The 25,754-nt window shown below is 26.1% G+C and overlaps 1 protein-coding gene across 1 annotated transcript; it reads left to right on the top strand.

Moving 5' to 3' along the window:
• Positions 1–832: 832 nt before the first annotated feature.
• On the top strand, positions 833–24,317 carry bora (aurora kinase A activator-like protein bora). Its single transcript, XM_067284205.1, has 10 exons — positions 833–1,374; positions 4,066–4,157; positions 6,827–6,960; positions 9,851–9,916; positions 10,539–10,595; positions 12,383–12,536; positions 16,815–16,893; positions 19,396–19,525; positions 20,787–20,888; positions 23,204–24,317. Exons 1-10 carry the CDS (start codon positions 1,051–1,053, stop codon positions 23,806–23,808), a joined length of 1,743 nt encoding a protein of 580 aa, XP_067140306.1. The 5' UTR covers positions 833–1,050; the 3' UTR covers positions 23,809–24,317.
• Positions 24,318–25,754: the final 1,437 nt, after the last annotated feature.

The raw sequence follows: 25,754 nt of genomic DNA, 5'->3' as shown, positions 1-25,754 counted from the left end.
TCCAGAGGTCTAAAGTCTTTTTTCAAATAGTAATTTCTTGTAGGATGCGCAATGGACCTTTCAGATTGAGGTGCCATTTGGCCTACCGGCTCCCACCTGTACAAATAAACAAAATCAATATGTTTTTTATTAAAAGCGTTTTTGTTTCTTGCCGTACGCACTTGATTAGACGTACAAGTTTAAATTATCCCATAGGCTCGAATAAATCCACATCTCACATCCCAATAGCATTTAAAAAAAAATAGATCCACAGCTGTTCTATTCAAAGATGTATGTTATATTTCTTGCTTATCATTGAACAAACTTTTATAAAAGCCGGTAAACAATCGGCATTTTTTAAAAATACTAAAAATTCAATTTTACCGACAAAGTAATTTTTGTGAAATTTGACTGCTAACAATTTTGCATAATCTTCGGGGCCCTTTTTACAATCGGGACCGCCTGCACAGCAGTCATTTCGCATTCCCTAAAACTGACTCCGTGTCTAGTTTGCCTAGGTCTAAGTCTAGCCTTCGGACCGGACCAAATGGTCGTGTTAGGACTTCACCATTACTACAGTGGCTAGAGTATTCTAGCCACTGTAGTAATTACTTACATAGATAATATCCAATCGTTAAGTATAATAGAAAAAATTTTTACAACTTATTAATTAATAATAAGTTTAATTTAAAATTAATTTTGATTCGGATTAATAATTTATACATATTTTTTAATACGTGATGTTGAAATTTAAAGCAAGCAGAAATATTTAACAACAGATGGCATTACTGTAATATTAATGCCATCTGATTGGCTGGATTCTGCTTCTACTCATTATTTAAAAAGTATTAGTTGTTTTCGATTTGAACGTAATTTGCTTTTAAAACTTATTTATTATTGTCGTCGAATATTTTAATGGAACTCAACACAATAGAGTATTATGCAGCTGAACTATCAACTTTACTTGAAGCTTTGTGTAATTAACAACGAAATGATAAATTATTTATAATTTATTATAAATAAGACTTAATTAAAAGCGTTTTTAGATTTAAATAAATCGTTACGAAAGTGATGGATTCGATTCTTTTGTATTCCAGTCAAAAAGGAAAAGTTTCATTTCAACGAAAATACTCAATTAATGAAGAAACACGTAAAAAATTTACAATGAATCAAGAACAAAATGATTCAACGCATATTCATGAAGATAAAAGTCAATGTACAGTATCAGAAAATTCATTTCATAATAAAGGAATAACAAATTCGAGTTTGTCATCTGCAACTCCAAAAAAAAATTTATTTCAAATATCTTATAATCCATTTGAAGTGAAACCGGAAAGCTTGCAACTACATTCTTGTTCGCCTTCAGTGTTTGCGTCTTTGAAAACTAAAAAACAGGTTGGTAACATATATCACAATATACTTTTACTTTGATTATATATTATTAAAACTTTGTCTTATTATTTCCTTGTAAATTTCAGGTAAAAAGATATTTTAATTTGTGTATTAAACTCAAACAATTGATAAACATGTTTTGAACCGCATAAAACACCTTATTTTGCCAAGGAAGACGTTTAATAATTACAAACGTTCCACAAGCCATCCTCGAGCATTATGTTACGTTCTGTTATTAGAATACAACCTTTTGATGGAATTTTGAATATAGTAAATTTAAATATGAATAAAAGAACACAAAACAATTTTACAAAGATGAATGTTACACAAAATCAAATCAAATTAGTAATAAAAGATGACATTTGTCTTTTTAAAATTGTGTTCTTTTATTCATATTTAAAATTATATTCAAAATTCCATTGGAAGGTTGTATTGTAATGATAGAATGTAATATTTGAGGATGGCTTGTGAAACAAGCCAAAAACATTTGTGATTATTAAATGTTTTTCTTGGTAAAATAAGGTGTTGTATGTGGTTTACATTGTTGCTGAGGATAAGTGGTTGAGAAATTTTATATGTTTTGAATTACTTAAAATTATTTTAATGATATGAAATTATCATCATTATTGAAAATGTATTATTGTTATTTATTAGGTAAGATTTTACTACAGCTGGGTGAGATTAACACCAGCTGAGGTAGATCAGTTGTGTGAGAGCAAAAAGAAGTATCTGGAATTGAACTTTGATGAGATGAATTCCTAAAACACAGATACCTTCTGTACTGGTTCCAACAGATCTGTTTATTTGGAAAAAAGGAACATTCTATATGCAATGTAATGATTTTCAAATTCCTTTTTTTAAAAAGTTGTTTGAGTAATAGTGTTCGATTTATGGAAACATAGAACTTGACAAAGATCTCCAAATGTGACCAAAAACTAATTTTTTTTCCAAATAAATGGACCTGCTGGAACTAGTATGAAATGTGTCTGAGTGTTTATATTATTTTTCAGTTTTTATTGTTTTTAGTGAATATTTTAGAGATTGGCCGTGCAAAGATGAATGATTCACAAAAATTGATAAGAATTTAAAGGGGGGAAAAAGGAATAGTATTTTTAAATACCATTTAAAATCATTATTATGAAGAAAAATACTAATGATTTTTTCAATAGAAAATTAAAAAGGGTTATAATGTGATTATAGACTGTTTTTAATTACAAATTATAATGTTGGCAATAAATTTTCTAAAAAAAGGAAGGTTTATTGCCAACACACTATTATTTACCAACATATTTAATTAAATAATACTAATAATATACTATTATCAATTTTTATTTTTCACTATCATTATACATCGGATTTGTCATTTAATAACGATTATCATTTTTTTAACAGCATTTAACTTTCTGTTGAAAATGTGTATATACTGTATATACTTGTCTATGGAAATACTATTTATGCTGCCAGAGTTTTTTTCTTTTGTATAAAAGTGATTTTAAAATATTCAAATTTATCACAGCAAAGTATATTTTATCATAAAAAAAAAACCTTGATTCTGCACTTTTATTTTATTCCAGTTTTGGTATTTTCAAATTTTTTTGCTTTAAAGTTGTATTTAATCTTTCATATTATCATTGAGTTATCTGAATTCTGATGATTGAACAGAAAAACAAGACAACAGTACTTTAACTAGTTAGAATATTTTCATAGACATAATTTCAGATTAAATTGAAGTATGGAAAATAATATGGAAAGAAATGATAGTATTAAGTACTGTAATGTCAGATAAGTCACCAAGTATATAACTAAAGCTGTAGAGATGGAACCTGCACTGCTTAAATATTTTCTGCTAACACTAATGAAAAATTTTGAAAAATAATAGATAAAATTAATTAGCAATTCAATATGTAAAAGTCAATATAAGCCTAAAATATTGAAAAAAAGTTTGTATCATGATAAGCTTATATTGAATTTATGTAATAATAATTTAAAATATCTTGAATCTCTAGCAATTTTTATTCTTGAGTGCAGCAGTAGTGTTGCTGCTTTTTTATTAGTAAAGTTTAACAAACAATGCATGATAAGGTAATATAAGCATCACAACTTGTTGCTAATTCATATTAAACCTGCTTCATTACACAAACCCAGTATAAATTCTAAAGTGTCTGCAACTTACATAATATGTTAATTGCAACAACATTTAGTTATCTGATGGTTTCTCTTAGTGGTGGATGATGGAACATTTGATTCGATCAGACGTTCCATTGTTATAATTTATAATTGTTTGATTTTATCTCTGAGTTGACTGAGTTATCTTATAATTGACCTGTGCAAAGAACTTTGTTTCATATACCAACTATAAGATAACTTGCACAAGATTTTTGGCAAAAAATAAATGTTGACTATTGCATGTGATAACATGCTTAATGAGAATGGTGTCAGGGATCATTTTATTAAATGACACGATGGCAATCAATGTATTAAAATTTTGGTTTTGAATTATTGAAATTTACTTTACATTAAATTTAAATAAGAAACTGTTCATACAACAAGAAGTCAAATTTTATTTTTGAAATTTTTTGTAATCTTTTGAAAATAAAAAATTTATTTCATTTTAGTAAACTTTGAATTTCAGTGGTTTAACAACACTTTATATAAAATGTTGTAAAAAATAAAGAATATTAATTATATTTTCAGAGAAAGACTTTTCGATGGTCAATCGAACAGCTAGCAACATTACATCCTGTAGATATTGATGAAACTTCTCAACAGGAATCAGGAGATCTCTAGTAATTATTTAATTAATACTTTTAAAATGTATTTTTTAATACAATAATTAATTAATTAGTTATTCTTATAATATACAGGATGATTACAAAAGAATACCTCAACTTTGAAAGACTATATCTCTGCTACCAAACAACTTATAGTGCCATTCCACAAATCATTAAGTAGGAAACTTCAGAATGTTTCCTACTCAATGATTTGTGGAATGGCACTATAAGTTGTTTGGTAGCAGAGATATAGTCTTTCAAAGTTGGGGTATTCTTTTGTAATCATCCTGTATATTAATGTATCAAAATGATTCAAAAATAAGCCAAACAATTGTCATAATTAATCAAGCTATTATTATGCTATAATTAATAATTAGAAACTAAGTAATTTGTCAGCGAGTAAAAAGTAATTATTTCAAGATTGGAAAGCAATTTTGAAATAATTACTTTGCTTTCAATCTTTCAGTCTCAATAGTTTGAGTGCATTTAAAGTATATTTTATGTATATAATATATACATTGTAAGTAACTTTTACAATATATAATAAAAATTTTTAGTTTTGAGATCTCATAATTAAAAACAATGTTCTAAATAATTTTTACTTTCCTAGCTGTTATTACATAACATGGGTTACTTGCCCATTTGCATTAATATTGTAATTGTGTCATATTTGATCTCCCAGGCTTTTGGAATCTTGAAATTTTGAGACTTCTTGAACCCAAAAAGACAAAAAACTGATGCCCAGAGTATGTGTTGGCATTTATTTAATACCTCAGAATGGGATAAAGTTAAGAAGTGAAATTTGGCATGGTAACTTGTACAGTACATAAGGGGCAGTGATGCTATTTCCGTATTTACTCGCATATAAGATAAGGTTTTTATTCATTTTTCACTGCTTCAAAAATGTGGTTGCCCTATATGTGCAAGCGAAATATTCTTTGCATTTTTGCAATAATTTTTCTGAACCATGTATTTGCATTTTCTACCAAATGGTCATCCTCTGGTATTTAAAAACAAAAGTATTTTATCTGGATCCTTTGAATTGTTCTTGTGTATTGTCAGGAGTAAAGATGAATAGCAATAGGAAAAGCAATGCTTTTGAATTGAATTCCAAAATCACACTGGAGCCTGATAAGTTTTAATCTATTCCTATGTAAAAACAGATGATTATTTGGAAATCAGAATTCGGAGAAACTCATAAATGTAATCGACTGAGAGTTGATTGACTGTTAACAATTAGCAAAAATTGTTCCCGATTGTCCAGCTTTACATGAACAAATTATGTTGTCTATTTTACAAGATTTTTCCTTGAAGTTTAAAATGCCAGTAATTTTTGCAGGACAATGCGTGCATTTACGTGCATTTGATAGTTATTTATGATTAAATGAAATAAAATTAGAATTGTATTAATAAATCTAATTTTCTTTATTTTGATCTTTAAAGTCACACTTCGTCCTATATGAGAGATCATCTTATATGCGAGTAAATACAATAAATTTTGATGGTTAAAGGTCAATGGGGTAGGAATATAAAGGGGTGGTCATTAGTCATATCTTAAATGGGGTCAGACTTAATGAAAAGTTTACTTGTTATTGGAATTTACATTAATTTAGAAACTCATCTCTACCCTCAAAATTAAGCCTTTTTCTTTTTGCCTTTTTTAGAAAAATTAATAATATCTGATAACAGATGATAGTACACTGTATTTTAACTTTTGGCTAAAGTGTCATAGTGTTTCTTAAGCGTGAGTATTTTTTGCCAGGAAAGTTACACAACTGATTGCTGGATTTTTTTTTCTTTTATCAATGTGAAAGTTTTTCTTTGTTATCTGTTTAATGTAAAATCATTAATAATTATTTTAGATATTAAAAAATATTATTTGACAAGGAATAACTTACTAATTAATATATTATACATATTGTATATTTTAAGTTAAGATAAAACATAATTGATAGTTACACCGAATAATATGCATATTGAATATTAGAATAATAGTGTGTAAAATTCAAAATCAGCAAATATAATTTTTTAAAAAATTATTTGCACTTTTATAAGATTTTAGCTTGTATTCTTGAAATTTGGCAGTTTAATGAGCACTCTTTTATAAAGCTATTTTTCTAAATATTACTTTATATCAAATTAAATAAATCTGTGGTTTCCAAAGTGGGCACTACCCTGCCTCCTGCGGACAGTGAATAAATCTAGGGAGACGAAAAGAGACAAGTACATGGCAGCAGGCGCTGGAGGCAGGGTACTGAACAGTAACCATAGGTGAGGGTTGGGATCACTGACAACTTTTCCCTTTCCTCCATTAAAATGGGTAAGAAGAACATTGTGTTTAATTGTTTCCAGCTGTGGAAAACAATGTACAATAAGGACACAAAGTATGAGGTGCACAGAAAAGTTTTTCTAAGAAAATTTTCCAAGCCTTTCTCATACAAGGGAAAATGGGTTAGGAAGCATTGAGGTATGGTTGGGGGGCATTTGGTATTAGTTTATGGAACAGAGAGACTAGTGGCTTGAAAAAGTTTGGGAATCACTGAAATAAATTCTAATTTTTAATTAACAAAAATTAACTTTACATGTAAATCTGTTAGTGCATTGTTTATTTTTATCGAAAAAAAATTACATTTGTAAAATGCAATTTTTATTTATTTAAATGATTGTTTTTCATTTCATTACAGTCTGGATTCAGAAATGGAAGAAAAAGCCCAGAAAGCAATTGAGACCTTTTTTTCTCAAAATAATATTGTTCCTTCTCCTTGGGGAGCATTAGCAAAACATGTTACTTTTTCTCCAAATCTTGCATCTACTGCTTGTAAGTATTAGGTAAATTAGATGATAAATTTTAATAAATTTTTAAGTAAGGTATGCAAACAACTTATTTGTATACCTTACTAATGCTTGGAAGCAATAAATAATTATATTATTTATTTTTTAAACATCAATTTTATAGAGAAGTATACAGAATAAGCACCACTGAATCTTCAGTTCAATGATATCTTATTTAAATATTAAACTTTTGAGATTTTTCATGTTATCATCAATCATACAAAAGTTAATATACCCATTTTTCTAAATTATTTTATTCTTTCAAATCCATCAAGCAACTAAAAATTATAATTTAAAACAAATTTAAATTTAATTTTTTATATTATATAAACTTTTATGTATAAGTTTTATTCATTGTGAATGAAACAAAAACACACACACACACACACTTATTATATCAATATTCACTTACTTTCAGTTTTATATATTTGATATCGATTCTTTGAAATGTTTTCATTATATTAATTCTTCTATAGATTAATATAAAAAATATATATATATTATTTATATTAATATAATTATAATATAAAACAATTATATTATAATTATATTAATTATAAATATAGTTATATTTATATTAGTGTCAAAAAGGATGATAGTTTTAAAACAAACAAAAACATTCATTACAGTCTTGATGAAGAACTTAATCTGTATAGGTTTTTCAGAAATCATACTCTTTATCTTAGCATTATTTCTATCAAACACCATATCAGATTGTAAAGGTGAAATTTAGACATTTCAAAGTTTTTCTAGAAATGGCTGGAAAAATGTTCTGGACTGTTCAATGTGGTATATAAGTAGAGTAATCGGAGGCATTTCATAATACCCCTGGAATAGATCTATCAGCCGTATTTGGTAGTATGAAACTTTCTAAAGAACACATTCACGTGCTATTTCTCTATCATTTCAAAAATGGCCATAAAACATTTCAAAGGCTTACAATCTCATCTGCAAAGCATTTGTTAAAGTGTTTGTGGATTAACAAAGGTCAACTAGTTGTTGCAAATGTCAAAGGGCTGATAGTTCAGAAGGCATTTATTTGGCATCATGATGCTTCCAGCCAATATCACTGACAAAAGAACTCTACTGAGAACAACTGGATTAAAGAACTTGATCTTAGTGTTCAAATGATCCAGTTGTTCTCAGTAATTTGCCCAAAAATTAACAAAGTTCAATACTGCAAAGATAATGTGTTAGTATATAGAGTAAAGATGATTTTAGAGAGCTGGTTAGTCTGGACTGGGATTAGAGAAGCTGGTTAATTCTGCACTTTATGAATTTTTTTTCTAATAGACTTAACAAAGTTTAGTTGTCCTTGTTTGAAAATTGACATATTTCTTTCAAATTCTCTTGCATATACATTCTGTGATTTAAGAGTGAATCTTATAAATATAAATGGTGTATTGTACTCATTTTTGTATCTAATGAAAGTAATTTATTAATATCCTTACATATTTCTGATATGCAATGATTTAACTAATTGCTTATAAATATCAATGATTGCATTATTCCAAGACTGTAAGAAATAAAAATTATTTACCCACTTTGTACAATGATGATATTTCTGACAATTATGTTAATTTTGAAATAAATTTTCTTATAATTGAATAGCAAATTATTTTTTCTACAAAGGATATTAAACAATACTCAATTATAAAAATACTTCAAACAACTCTTGATTTTAAAGGTAGCAAAATACAAAACAAAAACTTATGTAGTTAAAAAAAATTATTTTGTATTAAACCATATCATCAATAAATGTAATTAACTCAATAAAAGTCCAAATTCATATAAATTTTCAAAGAAATAAATCTTTGAAGAAATCATAGCTAACAAAAAACTTCAAACACCTTCAGCATTTGCAGATTACTTAAAATGAAACATTTATACTTATTTAAATATTACTGGATATGATTTATTTATAATTTTGCATGTTACATGTAAGTAGCAATATTTATTTAGTGTAAATTAGTAAAAAGAAATGGCACGTTGAAAAGCAGTATGCATCAAATAGTTATAAAGCAAATAATTGGCAAATCTAAAGGTGTTTGAAGTTTTTTTTGTAATTTATACTTTTTCAAGTATTTATCTCTTTAAAATTAATGCAAGCATTTGTATTTTGATTAAGTTATTTATGTTAATAAAGGTCTTGGTTTAATGTACAACAAATTTTGTAAACAAATTTATTGTCATTTTTTCTTTTACTATGTTCAAAACATAATATAGTTTAAAATCAAGAAGTGTCTGAAGCATTTTTTGTTTGAGTTGTATTTGCATTTTGTTGAGAAATTATGACAGCTATTTGGGAGATATGTAATTGGTATCTAAACTGTGTAACTAAAATAACAAAATACTTACTTTGATAAATAAAAATTTCTTATCTACTTACTTATATTATTGAATTCCAATAAATCTAATAGTTAGTCTTAGAATATGTTACTATATATAAGACAATTAGGATTTAATTTTTAGAACATGAATATTACTAGATAAATTACTAGATGCCTATACAGTATTTGCTAATGCAGTCCTTTAAACCTTTTTCTCTAAAGTTACTTTAAGAAAATTTATCAGTAAGAATAAATATACTTCAAACTTTTTTATAGAAAGAATATTTATATTTCATATTTCTTAATAATAGTTTTAAACTCAACTTATTTATTAATACAGCAATATTAACTATTGGAATTAAACTTTTGAATAGCAAATTTTTACAATATCAGCATCAGTGCCTGCTTTAAGATTAAGATTGCCAGGACTTGTCTAAACTTCCATTTATTATTTGCTTCAAATTTATGATTTTATTTCTTCATAATAACTTTGAACTGAACTTTGAAATACTGTTACAAAAGCATAATTTTTATTCACTTTTTCAGATTATACAAGATTTGAAAAATCACTTAATGATTCACAAGGTTACGACTCAAATTATAAGAAGGATGGTATGAAGTTTTTTAAATACTTAATATTGTACAATGAGAAAAATAAATGTTAGTTTTTATAGCTTTATTTTTTAAATAATGAAAAAGTTTTAGAATATTTTCCTTGCTTCAAACAGTAAAAATATAAAACTTGATATATGAAACCAAAAGTCAGTTTAAATTTACTAAGCATACTAAGTTTTTATAACAGAGTCAATTACCAAATATTTTAGACAAAACTTGATCAGAATCTGCTATAATAATTTAAGGAAAACAAAAATCATCAGTTGATATAGAATTTTATATTACAACTTCAAAAAATTTATATATAAAGATTTTTTTATCATAAAATGATCCATTACATTATAAAAAAGTAAAGTGTACTAACATAAGAGTGGACCAATACTTCTGGATTTGGTCAAACTGTTGATATATTGTTCAAAGTAAAAGTATATGATTTTAGGATAGAGAATCTATTTTATACTATTAGAAACTATTTCGGAGAAAATTAATTTTAACATCAATTATATATTTTTTATTTTATATATATTTTGATAGATGATATGATACCCACATGAATAGTATTCTACGCTTTGGTGATATAGTTTGGATCGTAAATAAATTTTTTTATATTTATTTTCAGTATGGACACAAACTATGTTAACCCTACCTCCAAATTTCAATCTAATGGAACTTTTAGGTAATATATATACATTTTTAAATAACTCATATAGTTTATTGTGATTAATTATAGCTATTTAATTTAAATATTTATATTATTACATAAATAAATAATCCAATATATTAACTTTTCATAATTTTTGTTCAAGTTGATGTCATTTTGGGAGAACTAAGTTTGCTCTGACCAGCACTAACTTTCATTTCAGTGAAGTTCAGACTGAGTAAAGCACTGAACTGATTAGTGTTCCAACCTGAATGCAACAATATTCTTTTCATTTAATGTGTTTATTAATTTAGTATATTATAAAATCAGAAAAAAATATACTTTTTCTTTTTATATAAATAGAAAGAAAAAATATATAAATAAATACAAATGATTAAATACATTAATAATTTTTATAGATTGTCTTTTAAGTGAATGAGTTAATACATTTACTTATTCATTTTAAGTTTAGTTTGTTAATTAATTTAGTAATAACATTAAAGTTTAATTTGAACAGCACAAACTTTTTCTTGTAAATTTTCTATAAAAACCATTCTTAAACATAAACTAATGTTTAAAAAAAATCCTTCTCACAATAAAAGATAATTAATTAAATTCTTAATTTAATTAATTTATATTACACTAATGGAATACATTGCATTTTCAATCACCAAAGAATATTGTAATATCTGAACTCAGCAATGAGTCTGCTATAAAATGTTTAGAGTGCTTATATTTTATTTATATAGATATGCTAAACACATTAAAGCATCGAATATTTTAGAGAAATTTGCATCTGATACTATAATACTGGTGGAGAGAAATTTTAATACTGTATATTTTACTTTGAAAGAATAAATTCATCATTTATTGTGTGCAGGACTAAAAACTAATTCATGATTTTAAGAATTGGTTTAGTAGTCTACAAGAAAACAGTTAAGCAGTTAAAATCCAAATTTTTAGTATTCCTGTATTTAAGTAATCTTTAAAAATTTCTTTTAGTATATTTAATTTTAAATAATTTATAGATGTAAGCATTGTTCCTCTTAATCAATAGAAAATTTTTTCAATTTTGGCGCACTGAATAAATACTGTGAACAGGTAAATTTATATCAAGAGAAGGAAAAATAGTTGTTTATGAGTTTGTAATTGGAACAGAGCAGATAATAAACAGAACTTCTAAGTTTATAAATAGCTTGTAAGAAATTTACTCTCCAATATTTTTAATTAAAACTTTCAGTGTCTTTACAAACAAAATAATAATAGTTTTACTGATTTGGTCAAGCTTTCAGAAAATTAGATTTTGGTTAGACGTTTATACCTCTAATACATTTTTTTTTTCTTTCTTGGAGTCAGATATCTCCATTGTAAAATCTGTATTTAGTTTTTCTCAAATTTTTTTTTTCCTGAAAATTTTGACTTTTAGTATTTTTTAAATAATTTTAATAAAATTACATAAAATAGTTCATCACTTCAAATGAACACATCAGCTGGTTTATTAGTTAAAATAGTGTATTTAAAATTTATTTAATTATTGTTATTAGAATTAAACATTTTATTGGATTAAATCAGTGATTTTCAACAAGGGTATTGCAAAATATAATGCTGAGCAGTACCATAACGCTTCCTGCATATGATGTTAAAGGGTAAAAAAGCACAATAATTCTGCATTGGTAAAGAAGTAGGATTTCAAAGGGAAAAAAATTATCAAATAAGGGAGCTGTTATTAGAAAAATGTTGAAAAACACTGGATTAAATTACTTAATTGAAAAGTTTTCTTTTACTTGATGAATAATTATTGAAAAAGTGATTTAAATTTTCAGCACCTTACTTCACATTTGAAGATGTCCCTGATAATAATAATTGTAATGAAATAGAAGATGAATTATATAATGAGGCAGATTCATTGAGTAATTCTTCATTCAGACGTAAACTGTTTTCACGTGGAGCTGATAGAATTCTTGCTCATTCATTACAGTAAGTATATTGTGTATTTGAAATATTTGGATAGTAATTCATTTTAATTAAAAGTTGAATACATTTTTGTATTATAAGATTAATCTTATAAAAATTTGTACTTATGTTTTCAAAAATGAAGAATTTATTTGTTGTAAGAAAACAGACTGAAATTTCATCATACTTGAGAAAACTTGAAGTTAATTTATTTAAAATTACATACTAATTATGATAAAGAGTCTGCAAATCCAGATTGCTTATGGATTGGGATGATCTAATTTTTCGATTCTCAGAGATAACTTTCAAATTTAAACAGGGATGAAGTAAAAGATAACAGGTATATCATAAATCATGTTTTTACTATGAATGCAATCAGAATGTATTTTGGAAATATAGAGATTATGATGAGTTTTTAAATGTTTTGAACAATTGTAGAACACAGCAATTATTCTTTACTTTAGGAACTTGGAGCAGTCATAATGAATGTGATCTAATATGGTACTTTATTTACTTGAGTTTCACTGATTAAAAAATTTGTTATAATACAATGCTATTGTTACATTTCCCAATAATACAAGAAAATAACAGATCATAAAATTTACTCAAGTTTATTTTAAAAATTCAGATTTGAGGAATCTGGACTTTCAGACTTTTACTTAATTTGTAATACTTAATAAGGGATACAATATGACATATTTGTGAAAATGTCAGAAAAATATGATAAAAATATACGATAATTTTATTTTCAAAAATTACAGCAAAATTTTCATTTATTTAAAAAATAATAATTGTCACATTTGATTAAAATATGTAATTAAAATGGAAATAAGTTATATAATTAATATTTTTTTTCATAATTAACAAAAGAAATTTTGTTATGAATTAAAGCATAGCATGAAATTTAATAAAATTATGAAATGTTATATTTTTTGAATTTCATAGTATATTTTTCTGGAATGTTCGTACCAATTAATAATTTTACGAAATGTATGTTTTTGTTATACAGTATTGTAGTTTTTATTATTAGACTGTACATTTTTATAGTATTTAGTATTTGCTTTTTTTTAAATTTAATTTGAATAATAATTTTGATAAATATAAATTATTTTATATTCAAGATTTTAAAATATTTTGTTTGAAAATAGAATAAAATAATTTATATGTGAAAATTGATTTTAATCTTAATAGTTGTATAATACTCTAACCCATAATGCCAATTTATAAATTATAATCAACAATTTAGAAAATTTTAATGAACTGTTTTCATACATTATTAATAATCATATATTTTCATATATTTATCAGTGAAGCAATTTTTATGAAGAAGGAAAACCTTTCAAATGATGTTTGATTTTATGCTTATCAATTTGACCATTAATTTATGAAAATTTGAATAATATGTAATAAATGATGAGAAATGTATGAAAGAGAGAGAAATACAATAATACAGAATTATTTAAAATTATACAAAATAGTCTAAACTGAACATTAATCATTATCTTTTCAATAAGAATTAGTTTGTTTTCCTGGTATGGGTAATTCTTGATATTTGTGCTTTTGCTTATTCATGATTGAAAAGATGTGATCTATCACAAGGCTATTTGCAAAACATTTATGTATTTGCAAATTGCTTTTACAATATTTTCATTACAGTACAATACTTGTAAAAAAAAATGTACTTTCTGTTAACTCAAATTTTTACATTTTTTGACATATAAAGCAAAGTACATTAACTAATGTACTACCAAATTGAAGTCGCCACATTACAGCAACAATGCCTTCTGCAAAACCATGTGTGACAAACTTTATCACACTTAGGTACTAACAGCCACCGGTGTTAACTGAGTATATCTCACTTAACCCAACATAATAATAATCCAATATAATAATATAAAAGATGGCAAAGCAGATAGTTGGTGAGGGATTTGAGGAAGGTAGACATTGAGAACATGTGGTACCAGGCTGTTGCAGAACTCGCAAGGAAAGAATTGGATATGACAGTTAAAGAAAATTTGCATGACAGTGAAGCAGAAGATAATGAACAGAAAAAATGCTAAAGTTGTCAGTGATGGCTTATAAGCTTTCAAAAATATACAGCATTATTGATAGCTTGTGTAAGAAGTTCAATCAGGAATCACTCTATTCCTGATTGAAATCTGAAGTTTAAGTGAGCTTTGGAAGCAGTCTGGCTCTCATATGCTGAAGTCTTGAAGGACATGAATAAGAAAGTCTGTCAAGCAACATTAACTCAGTTTTTTCATGCTATTGTGACTCCTCTACAATCATCTCAAAATATAAGATTAATGTTTTTAATATAATTAAACATATGAATAAAATAAACATTGTTATTTGCTTTTACACTCTCTGGAACCTGTAATTGGTGCGTAACGCGTATATATTGTATATCGCAGTTGACAAATGTTTTCAAACAATCGCGTTGTTCTTGTGAGTGTATGTTATTCGCTGGGATCAATGTTGGACAGAGTGTATGTTATTCGCTGGGATCAGGTGTCATTCTGACGAAGTGGGTCTTGTCTGACATGCATGGTCATGCGCTGGAGGAGGTAGCTGCGGGTTGGCATCCAACAGGGATTGCCAGGCCAGAGATAGACTCAGCTCTTCCTTCCAGTTGACGCACGTGGCTACCCAACCGGCGTTATAGATGGCTATGGTTTCTAGCCACCTGAGATGTTCCTGGTGGGGTGTGCTAATGATGACTGTAGCTTTCTCGAATCGCGCCTCAACCTCGGGATCGGACACATACATGGCAAGGACTGTGGTGAGTCCTGTCCAGGGAATTCCTTAACCAGTTGACCTGAAGAACAACAACATGATTGTTCAAAAATGTTTGTCAACCATGATATACAATATATATGCATTACGTGCCAGTTACAGATTCCAGAATGTAGATTTCACCCTGGTGCTGAAGTTGGAATCATTTCTATGTTATTTGCTTGTTGAATCATTTACAAAAGTTTAAATATTCCCAAGACAGCAACATGCTTTAGCTTAGCCACATTGACTCAACCCACATAAACCTAACTCTATTTTTTCATAGGCTTTTTTCTTAATTTGTCTTAATTTTTTAAAGATTATAATTCTAAAGATATTGTTAAATCTAAAAACTTCTGTGTGTATGTAAATCTCTTACATTAATTTAATTTATATATGTTATTTCGAAGTTAAGACAATGAAGAAAATATACACATTTTCAAGTCTATGTTTAATCCATTTTCACCAACCACAGAGGCAACAGCTAAAAACACATGAAGAAAAACTTTACGAAAAGACAAACAGTAAGTTGATATCATTTTAACCATGTGAATTTTCTACTTACTGTTTGTCTTTTCGTGAAGTTTTTCTTCATGTGTTTTTAGCTGTTACCTCTGTGGTTGGTGAAAATGGATTAAACATAGACTTGAAAATGTGTATATTTTCTTCATTGTCTTAACTTCGAAATAGAAGATATCCAGAGTTATGTAACAAAATTATATATATTAATTAATAATAATTTATACTGTATATGAGCTAGTGACAAACAGCATTTTGATAATATTGAAACTTTAAATATCTCCAAAAAATTAGTTTAAAAATTTATTGTGATTCTCAAACTTTTTAAAAGAAATTATGAAAGCATATAAAATATAATGTATTAAAGATTTTGTCTAATTGTATAAATATGTTAATCAGTTCAATCATTTTAATCAGTGAGATATAAATCTATATATATCTTAAAAGCAAACTGTTCCATCACTGTTTTGGGTTTAAAGGCGGAAGTCTTACTTCTTTAAATTTAATTTTTAGGTTTAATTTATTATTATTTTCAAACTAAAATTAATACTAAATTTTTTAATAATTAGTTTTTATAATTTTTATTCGTTTATTATTACTTAATTTTGTTTTAATTTACCTGCATTTTTTTTAACCTTTAATTACAATTTTTTTAATTAATTGCAACTTTTTTCTTTTGTGATATAACTATAGAAATTGTTTGTGTCATTTTGCACAAAAGATAATCAAATTTAAATTTATTCTAATTTTTTTTTTAGTAATTTCATTAATTTTTGTTTTATAGAATTGCATGCTTTTTAAAAATTTATATTGGACTACCTAGTAAATCACAATAAATCCTTTCAGAATTATCCCATTCTAATATAATGGATAACAACAGATGGATGAATAATACAAGCATTTTAATTTTATATAATTATTAAAATCTAATATATATATATATATATAATCTAGAAAAATAATAAGAATAAGACATTTCAATAAATCATTTATTTATGAAACTTTTAGCTCAACCAAATTACAATCTCCTCCACTTACTCCCAAATCGCATGGTGATCATGATAGCTATGTTTGTACTCCTACCTCAGTAAGTACAATTAATAATAAAATTTTATTTGAATACTATAAAATTGGAAATTATTTAATTAATGTCTTAAATATTAAATTAAATCTAAACTAAATAATAATCATCTGTATATTATTTAAGTATCACACATTATCAACTATACAAATTAAATCATCATTATTTACATAAAAATGACCCAATATTTAATTGTTAATATAAAATAGCTTACTCTATAATAAATCAATAAGGTTATGGATCTTTCACAGCATAATTATATAATGGTTATTTCAGGATGAGGATAAATTAAGTTAAATTTTTACTTAGACTTTATTCATTGCAATAAAAGTATCCAGATTCCTTGTAACTAGGGTTGTTAATCAATCATGTTTTAACTAATACAATTAACTGTTAATTTTTCCAGGATTAAATTTTTCAATTACTAGATAAAATTTAATTGTATGCCAGAAGGATTTGGACATGAAATATATATCTTGAACAGGTTCTATTCTTGAACAGATAGTATTGTGAACCAAATTTATATTTGAACCTAAAATTTGAGTCTTTCATCTGGTCAATTATGATCAGTTAATTGAATATTATTGTTTGAACTTTTACTGATCATCAGCTGCCATGACTTAAAGTACAATATTGGTATAAAGTGATAATTTCTATAAATTTTTAATTTATTATTTTTTGTATATTTTGAATTATCAAGAATATCAACAAAAAATGTTTTTTAAAAATACTTGTGTAGGCAAAAGAAATGGTGTCTCATCAGTTATTGAAAGTAAACTTAAGCATTTTAAGACTGTTCATATCCCAGAAATTAGATGTTTTAAGTGTTTTAAGAGTTTTTGATTTTTTTCATCAAATGAGATGATAAATCTGAAGATAGAATCTGACTTACACACTTTAAATCGGGTTCTCAAAGCAGACGTTACCGCCCTCCTGTGGGCAGTGAGTAAATCTGGGGGGGCGCTGGAGGCAGGGTACTGAACCAAAGGCAAAAGTTGGGGTCACTGATGGGTTAGGGGGCGCTGGGTATAACTTTATGGAACAAAGGGGTGGTGGATCGAAAAAGTTTGAGAACCTCTGCTTTAAATGAACATAATAATAAAGTTGAACTTAATATTAAACAGAAGACTTGTATAATGCAGTGGTAAATAATATATATCATAAATCATGTCCATGTGGTTAGTAACATGAAATTTCATAGTCTGACATCAGCTACTTCATAGCTATTTCTTGCTTGGCACAATGTTTGCAAAGTAAGAAATATGTTTTATTTACTGGGCTTAAGCTTGATGTAAAGTATGCTTTAGTTAGTACTTCCAACTTGAATAAACTTATTTTTTTCAGTAATTGATTAAACAAAAAGGCAATTAAAAATAATAATTTAATCCTACAATTGAAAAATTGATTTTCATCATGGTTAAAATTTTAATTGTTTAGCAGTTTTAATTAGTTACAATGAATTACAGTTATAATACATTTTTCAATTAAAAGATTTTGAACTAAGTAAATGGTATTAAAAAATTATTACTACAAAAGTCAACTATGCATTCCAATTTATTCTCTAAGTGAATACATCTCTAAAGTTTGCCAAAACTATTTTAATAGAAATAAATTATTTTTTTAATATGTGGTTTCTTTACAACAATTATTGTTGAGAAAGAATAAGATACAAAGATAACAAAGATTTAGAGAGTATAAAGAATATAAATAAGTATCCTAGCCTTAATTACAGAAGATTTTACTGTATATATATTATGATACCTGAATATAATGCCAAATATAACCAATTTCTGATTACAATAAGTGAATACTGTTGTGTGTATGTACAGTACATAAATGTATACATACTGTACATAAATACAGTAGAATTTGGTTATAATAAGCATCATATAATTAGGCATTTTTAAGCTATTTTTTCATGCTATCAGTCTCAGTTATATGTTGTACTACATGTAATGGTTAAGACTGATCAATTTACTATCAATCAGAATGATAACTGTGTGTAATAAATCTTAACCAGTGTTTAAAATATTAAACATTAATATCATTTAATCATTACTTTCTCATAGTAAAGTAGTTTAAATCACTGGCATTTTTTATTTCAATCGTACATTAGTTGTTTTAAAGACAGTGCTGGGTGAATACTATTAATTAACAATAATTAATAAATCTTCAAGTTATACATTTCTTAATTGTTTTAACCTGTTCTTTTAGTGTCAGTCAATAAAATCAGAATTTTTACTGTCTTATTTATTTTTCTTATCATCTGATTATCAGTATAGACATTTCACAAAATGATTACAATAAGCAGATTCTGCTGTAAATAGTTTCCAGATATGAACATTTTGATAATATATATTTCAAAATTGATTATGAAGTTTTTAATTATGTTTTATTACTTTGATTTTTTTATATTTCATTTAGATTTAAATTTATAACTAAAATTATAACTTTAAATTTATTATTATTTTTTTTTCTGTAAGTTAATAGAAATGTTGTTGTTTTTAGTCTCAGTCATCATCTAGTCCATTAACTCCTCGTCACTGTCCTCGTCACTGTTCACTGATAGTTGGCACTTATTGTACTCCACCAGAAATCTCACCAATTGGAAAATCGATATTTCAAACTCCATCTACAAGTAAGTTAATTTCTTAGTTTTATTTAATTCAATTATCAACTTCTTAAGTTTAATAACTGTTAAGGAGTATACTGTATTTTTAATCTATTAAACTAATTTTTTCACCTGAAATTCCAATTTCTTTTTATGCGAAGGATGAAATAATAAAAACCATCATTTTAAATGTACTCAATTTTTTAAATTTGATTAGATTTGATAATTTCATTTAATTCATCAATTTCAATAAAAGAAGAGAATTTTTTATTTAATATTTAAACTTTACTTTTATTTTTTGTCATATTTCAAATAATTTTCTATACTCTCTTTTTTCTGAACAAATAATAAACTTCAGCAAATGCACTTCAAGTAAGAACCACCTCTTGTTTTCTGTTTCTTGTCTTAATACTAGCCAATTTAATATTTTTTATTAATGAAACATTACTTTTCATTTTCATATAATAACTGATTGATAATCTATCATCAACACTTATCTAGGATTTGATTGATAGTATTCATAAGAACATTATAAAATGAAATATTTATTGTACAATGAATCTTATTTTATTACAAGTTGAAAAGCCTGATGCAGGCATTGGGGCATACCAAATTATAAATAAAAATAATAATATACTGAATATTATACTGTAAAAATATAAAATAATTTATATTGTCAATTTAAATACCGTGACAGAGACTGCCCATTTTTTTCAGTTTTATATAGTAGATTAGGAGTCATCAAAATGTGATATGATGAACATCAATATTTCTTTGTTAAACCTTAAAAAATAATTGTATTTAATGCATTTTATACATTTACATGTCGATGATTTAAAATAATTTTTGCAATTTTTAAAAATATTAAAAGAAAAAGCAAAATTTTTATTTATTCATTATTCAGCAAAGTAAAAGTTTTAAAAAAAATTTTTTAAATTTAATATTAAAACTTTAGTATACTTTTCTGTAATTTCTATATTTCTTAAATCTACTAAACAAAATGATTATAATTTGTACGAAGAAAACGAACTGAGTGATGAAGAATGAACTTGCATATCTGAGTCAGACTTTCCATGAAAATTTGAAAATCTGACTTGGATTAGAATCTAGGTTTCCCAGAGTGATAGGCTGACACTTTTGCCATAATCATAATATCATAATAATTATTACTTATTTTCATATTATTTTATGTTGTAAAAGTATAAGATAGCATCATTTGAAATAAAAAGGGAGAAGAAACTTTTTTACTTCATACTAAAATTATATTTTCTTGTAATTTTTCTGTAAGGTTCCAGATCTGAAGGAATAGATGTATTACCGAGTAGTTCTTCGACAGAACATGTGAAATCTCAGGAATTATCATTAAGATCAAGTTATTTATTATCCTGTAGTAAGTATGCATTTTCTTTATTAATTTTTCATTCAAAATTTTTTATTGTAGTCCACACCAAACCATTTTTTCTTCTGTGTATATTTATTACAAATATAAATCATAGCCATCTCAATCTTTGAATTTGTTCCATTCCAATTTTCAAATTTTCTGTGGCATCTCCTGATCTTTAAACAGTGATTCAAAAAAATGCTTAAAATGGATTAAAGCTGATACAGTGACATTTGGCATGTCATTTTTTCTCTCAAGGATATTGCAACAGATGCTCAAATATTTACTTATCAAATAGCAAATACATTTAATCTATTCTATCATTATCTAATTTTCTATTATACATCCCATGTATTGTGTTCCATATGTAATAAAGATAAATAATTAATAATAATAATTTAATTTTTGTACATTAATAGAAAATTTAATTAGTAGTTTAATTTTAAGAGTTTCATATCACTCTGTATATATGTAAAAACAAGTAAAATGGCAAGCCCATATTTGGGACAAGACTATGTCTCAGAGACACTATTAAGCGGGATCACTTTAACGCTCACTGCAGATCTCATTCTCATTCTCCAATCTTTTTTGGTAATGCTGGTTTTGAGAGTGATCATTCAAACTTTGCCGGCTTCAGCCACAAAGTTGTCCATGAGGCATTTTCAGTGAAATTAACTTATCCAATGTCGAAATTTCTGTCCGTTGCGTGTCACCCGAGATTGAATTTTTGTTGATGCCTAACAAAAATTTCCCGTTTTTGAAAAAATAATCATGGCTATTGTATCGTCTGAAATTATTTTTTTATTTTGCACAAACAAAATATATATATATATATATATATATATATAAATGTAAAAAGAAAAAAATTATATTTTGGAAGTTAGTTTTAATATAAAATTATAATGACTAGCGCCATCTAGTTTCAAAACATTCCGATGCTGAAACGAGATATCTTGGGTCAACCAGTCAAGGTCAATACATTGCGACCAGAGATATGTTGGGAATAACACGGGATGGGTTTTTTTGAAAGATTCGTTTGTCAAAATTCAAATTTGCAACATTCGCATTTCCAACTTTCCAACAAGCAACACATGTGCAAATCTCACACTGGTGCCTGTTTGTAGTGTTGCCATTTTGTATTTAATTTTGACTCTGTTCTCAGTCCCCTGAATACGTACAATTCTGATTTCTTTTTTTTTTTTTTTTTATGCATGCATGATTTAGCCACTTAATATTCTGTGCCAAATTGCAACTCCTGACATGTATTCCTTCATACCTCAGCTGGTATGCCAGGATGGCACTGCAATTTTATAAACAAGACAGTCTTGTCAGTTAAACTTAACAAATGTGATCTTTTAATAACAAATTTCCTTTCAGTATAGTGCGATGAGTGATGGGTTATTGTCAAATATTTAAATAATTTATTATAAGATAAAATGCTTGTGACTATTGCTCCTTTGTATACCTACATTGAGATAAGTTATGCTCTAAGTTCTTGTTCATCAGTTTACATGTATGCTAAATTTTACCTTGAGTAAATGCTGTAGTAAAATAACAAACTTATTCTTCTAGTGTCAATTGATGGTCAATAAAGGCTTGAAAAACACATCTTGATAGATGCAAGAGATAATTTAATAAAGGATGTTAATGGTCAAGTATTTTCTGAATATACTACATTGTGTTTTTAAAAACGAAATTAAAGATTAGAAACATGTTTCAAAAGCAACCAAAATAAAGATAGAATTGCTTTTTTTCCTCTCTTTGTATATACAAAATATACTATGCTGTATTTGTAGGCTTCTTTCTATTAATTAATAAATACGAAACAGTCTATAGAAAGTTATAACCCATTGTTATAATGATTGTCAACATAATTTATTAAATTTGTAATTATTAATTTTGTCAATAATTTATTAAACTATTTAACTTTTTAAAGATTTTATTAGTTCCCAAATTAAACCCTTTTTATTCAAATAATCAAAACACTCAATTTGTTTAAAGTAAATCATTATATTTTTTCTCGGCATTAAATAAGAGTGACTAATAAAATATGAATGCATAAAATAGCTATAAGATGACTATTCTTAGATATTGAAATATATATATCATCACACTGCAAGAATTAACAAAGTTGGCCACATGGTTAGAGGCATAGCTCTAGAAGTTATTCGATTCTAGAGTGAGTTATGTAATCCTCTGTGCAGAACATTTTTTAACACAAAAAAATGTGTGTTTGTAATAATTAATTTTGATTCAAAGAAAAGTCTACTTGATTTATCATTATAACAATATTAGATGATAACTTATTTCCATTTTATTTGCAGATAAAATGAACGAAAACGATTCAGAATCGGAGATGCTGCCAATTATTAAAGAAATTCCAAAACTAAATGTTGATGTTCTAGATACTTCGGTTGCAGATATGAGTTGTGAAAGTGAAACAAATAATGTATGCTTTGAATCATCAATTATTGATAACCAAGCAAATGAAACAAAGCTGTCAGATAAAGAAATGAATTTAAGTTATCAAGATACTGCTCTTCAAGGCAAACATAAACAACTTGACTTGCAACATAATTCTGTAACTCAAGACACAGGTTATCAAACTGGTAGTTCTGAGTATGTTCAGTTGAATATTCAGTCTGGCTTACATCATCGTTTATGTAATGCAGTCCAAGCATTAGACAGCAGCAATATTTCCACTTCAAACTTTTTGCAAGATGATTCATCTGGAAATACTAAAAAACAAATTACATTACCCAATATTCATAAAAAACTAAATGAAAATAGATCTAGTAATGCAAGTTCAAATTTTTCTGTAACAGCATTTCAAGAGCAATGTCCTTCAGAAGGATTTAATCCTTTATCTTGGAAGCCTTATCAATGCTCGACTCCAAGTAAAAAAAATTATAATAGACAAATCTTATGATTTTTGAATTTCATAATTTTATGAAATTCATTCATATATGGAATTTTAATATTAAATTTCATATTTTGCTCAATATTTTTATAAAAATTTTTGATCATACTGGAAGTAAAACTTTATTTATAGATCATAATCCATTTTATGTTTTTATATCAAGTTTTTCATTATCATTTTCAACTCCTGCCTTAATAATTTTAAAAGATTTACTCAACCTACATAAACTGTTTTAAGTGTACTTACTATAATAAATGTAATTATATAAATGCGAAGATTATTTAATTGATTATATAATTAATTCATAAGTAGATATGTTTATTGTAATATAATGTATATAATTGTCTAGAGAAGATATTGCTTTGAATAAATAAATAAAAAAATGTATGTCAAATACTCAATAAATTTTGGCATAATAAAGCCAGAAATAAGATTTTATATATGAAAAAATGGCAGTTTTCAATTCATACTGAAATATCATTGGAATTTTTCTAATATAAGAGTTAATTTGATTAAAATAAATATTTTAATGCCATTTTTTATTCATATTGAAGTGTTTTAATTACTTTATATTAATGATTTATAGTTAACATATAATGAGTAGAGAACCCTTTAATATCTCTGAATTACTACAGATAAATGACATTGTTTATAACCAAATGGTATGACAAACTTGTAAATAGATCTCACTACTATATCTATTTACAAGTTAATTCTCGTTTGGCATCTTCAGTTTAGCACTACATTCAATTTAGTGCTAATTACTTTAGAGGGAAACAAATAATGGTGTTTCTTGAAATATATACAATGATCAGTGGAATATGTATGAAGTGGAATCCACATCAGTGTTTATAAATCAATATTGATGTATAAACACTATATTTTGTTTTAAATTAAATTCTTTGAGACTGCTAAAATTATATTTTGTATTTGCATGTCCTGCAGGTACAAAATCTGATGGCATCTTTCAATATAGTTTGGAGTTATAGCTTGGAATATTTGTAAAATAAGTTTCCAATAACTCCTACATCTGACCAAAAGGTCAGATGTAGGAGTTATTGGAAACTTATTTTACAAATATTCCAAGCTATGCCACAAGGCAAATGGTGGCTACCCTCATTTGATGGACTCAAATACAAATATAAAATAAAATTGACCCTTGATTCTTTGGAGGCTGCATTTTTACAATTTTCTATAAAACAGATGGAGTGGATAATTATTTTACATTGCTAAATTTTGTATTGCAGTTATGTTTGAACATAATTCATAATCCTTATCTTATTAAGAGAGGAATAAATGTGCCGCTCACTTGCCAAATCGATTAACTCCGTAAAACAAAAAGTGGAGAAAAGTGACAAAATAATATACATTATTTTTTAAAATTCCTCAGAAATTTAAATTCAAATAAAACAAAATGTATAATTGTAGATGTAGCTTTTGTTTAATGACATTAAATGTATAAAATAGCATAGATATGCTATAATTGTCATTATTATTATTGATTTTGGTGTGATTGATTGAGTTAATCGATTTGGCAAGTGAGAAACAGTAACATTCAGTTCAGTCAGTTTTCACATATTTTTATTATAGAGAAATGTCATTATCGTACATTTTTTATTAAACATTCATTAAAATGAATAATAACCACCAACCACCATTGTAACAGTAACAGAATGGTTATTATTATTTTGTTTAAATTGATTATTCAGCAACATAAATGATGTGTTCTTTGGCAGCTGTATTTGAAGTCTCATTGTGTTGATTTGTTCTTAAATTTTTAAAAGAATCATGTTTAATAGGAGGAATGAAAAAAATTTTTAGTTTCGTCCATCTGGATATAACAATATAACTTTTTTTTCTAAAAACAATTGCCATTAAAATTAGAACAATTGTTCAATATTTCACATGTATACTTACTTCTGCAGCAGTTGGACTGTAACTTTCTTTTATTTACT

The sequence above is a fragment of the Centruroides vittatus genome, unplaced genomic scaffold, assembly GCF_030686945.1.
Source record: "Centruroides vittatus isolate TY-2023 unplaced genomic scaffold, ASM3068694v2 scaffold_1152, whole genome shotgun sequence".
NCBI lineage: Eukaryota > Metazoa > Arthropoda > Arachnida > Scorpiones > Buthidae > Centruroides > Centruroides vittatus.
The sequence above is the reverse complement of the archived record's forward strand: the minus strand, read 5'-3'. Positions and strand labels throughout refer to the sequence as shown.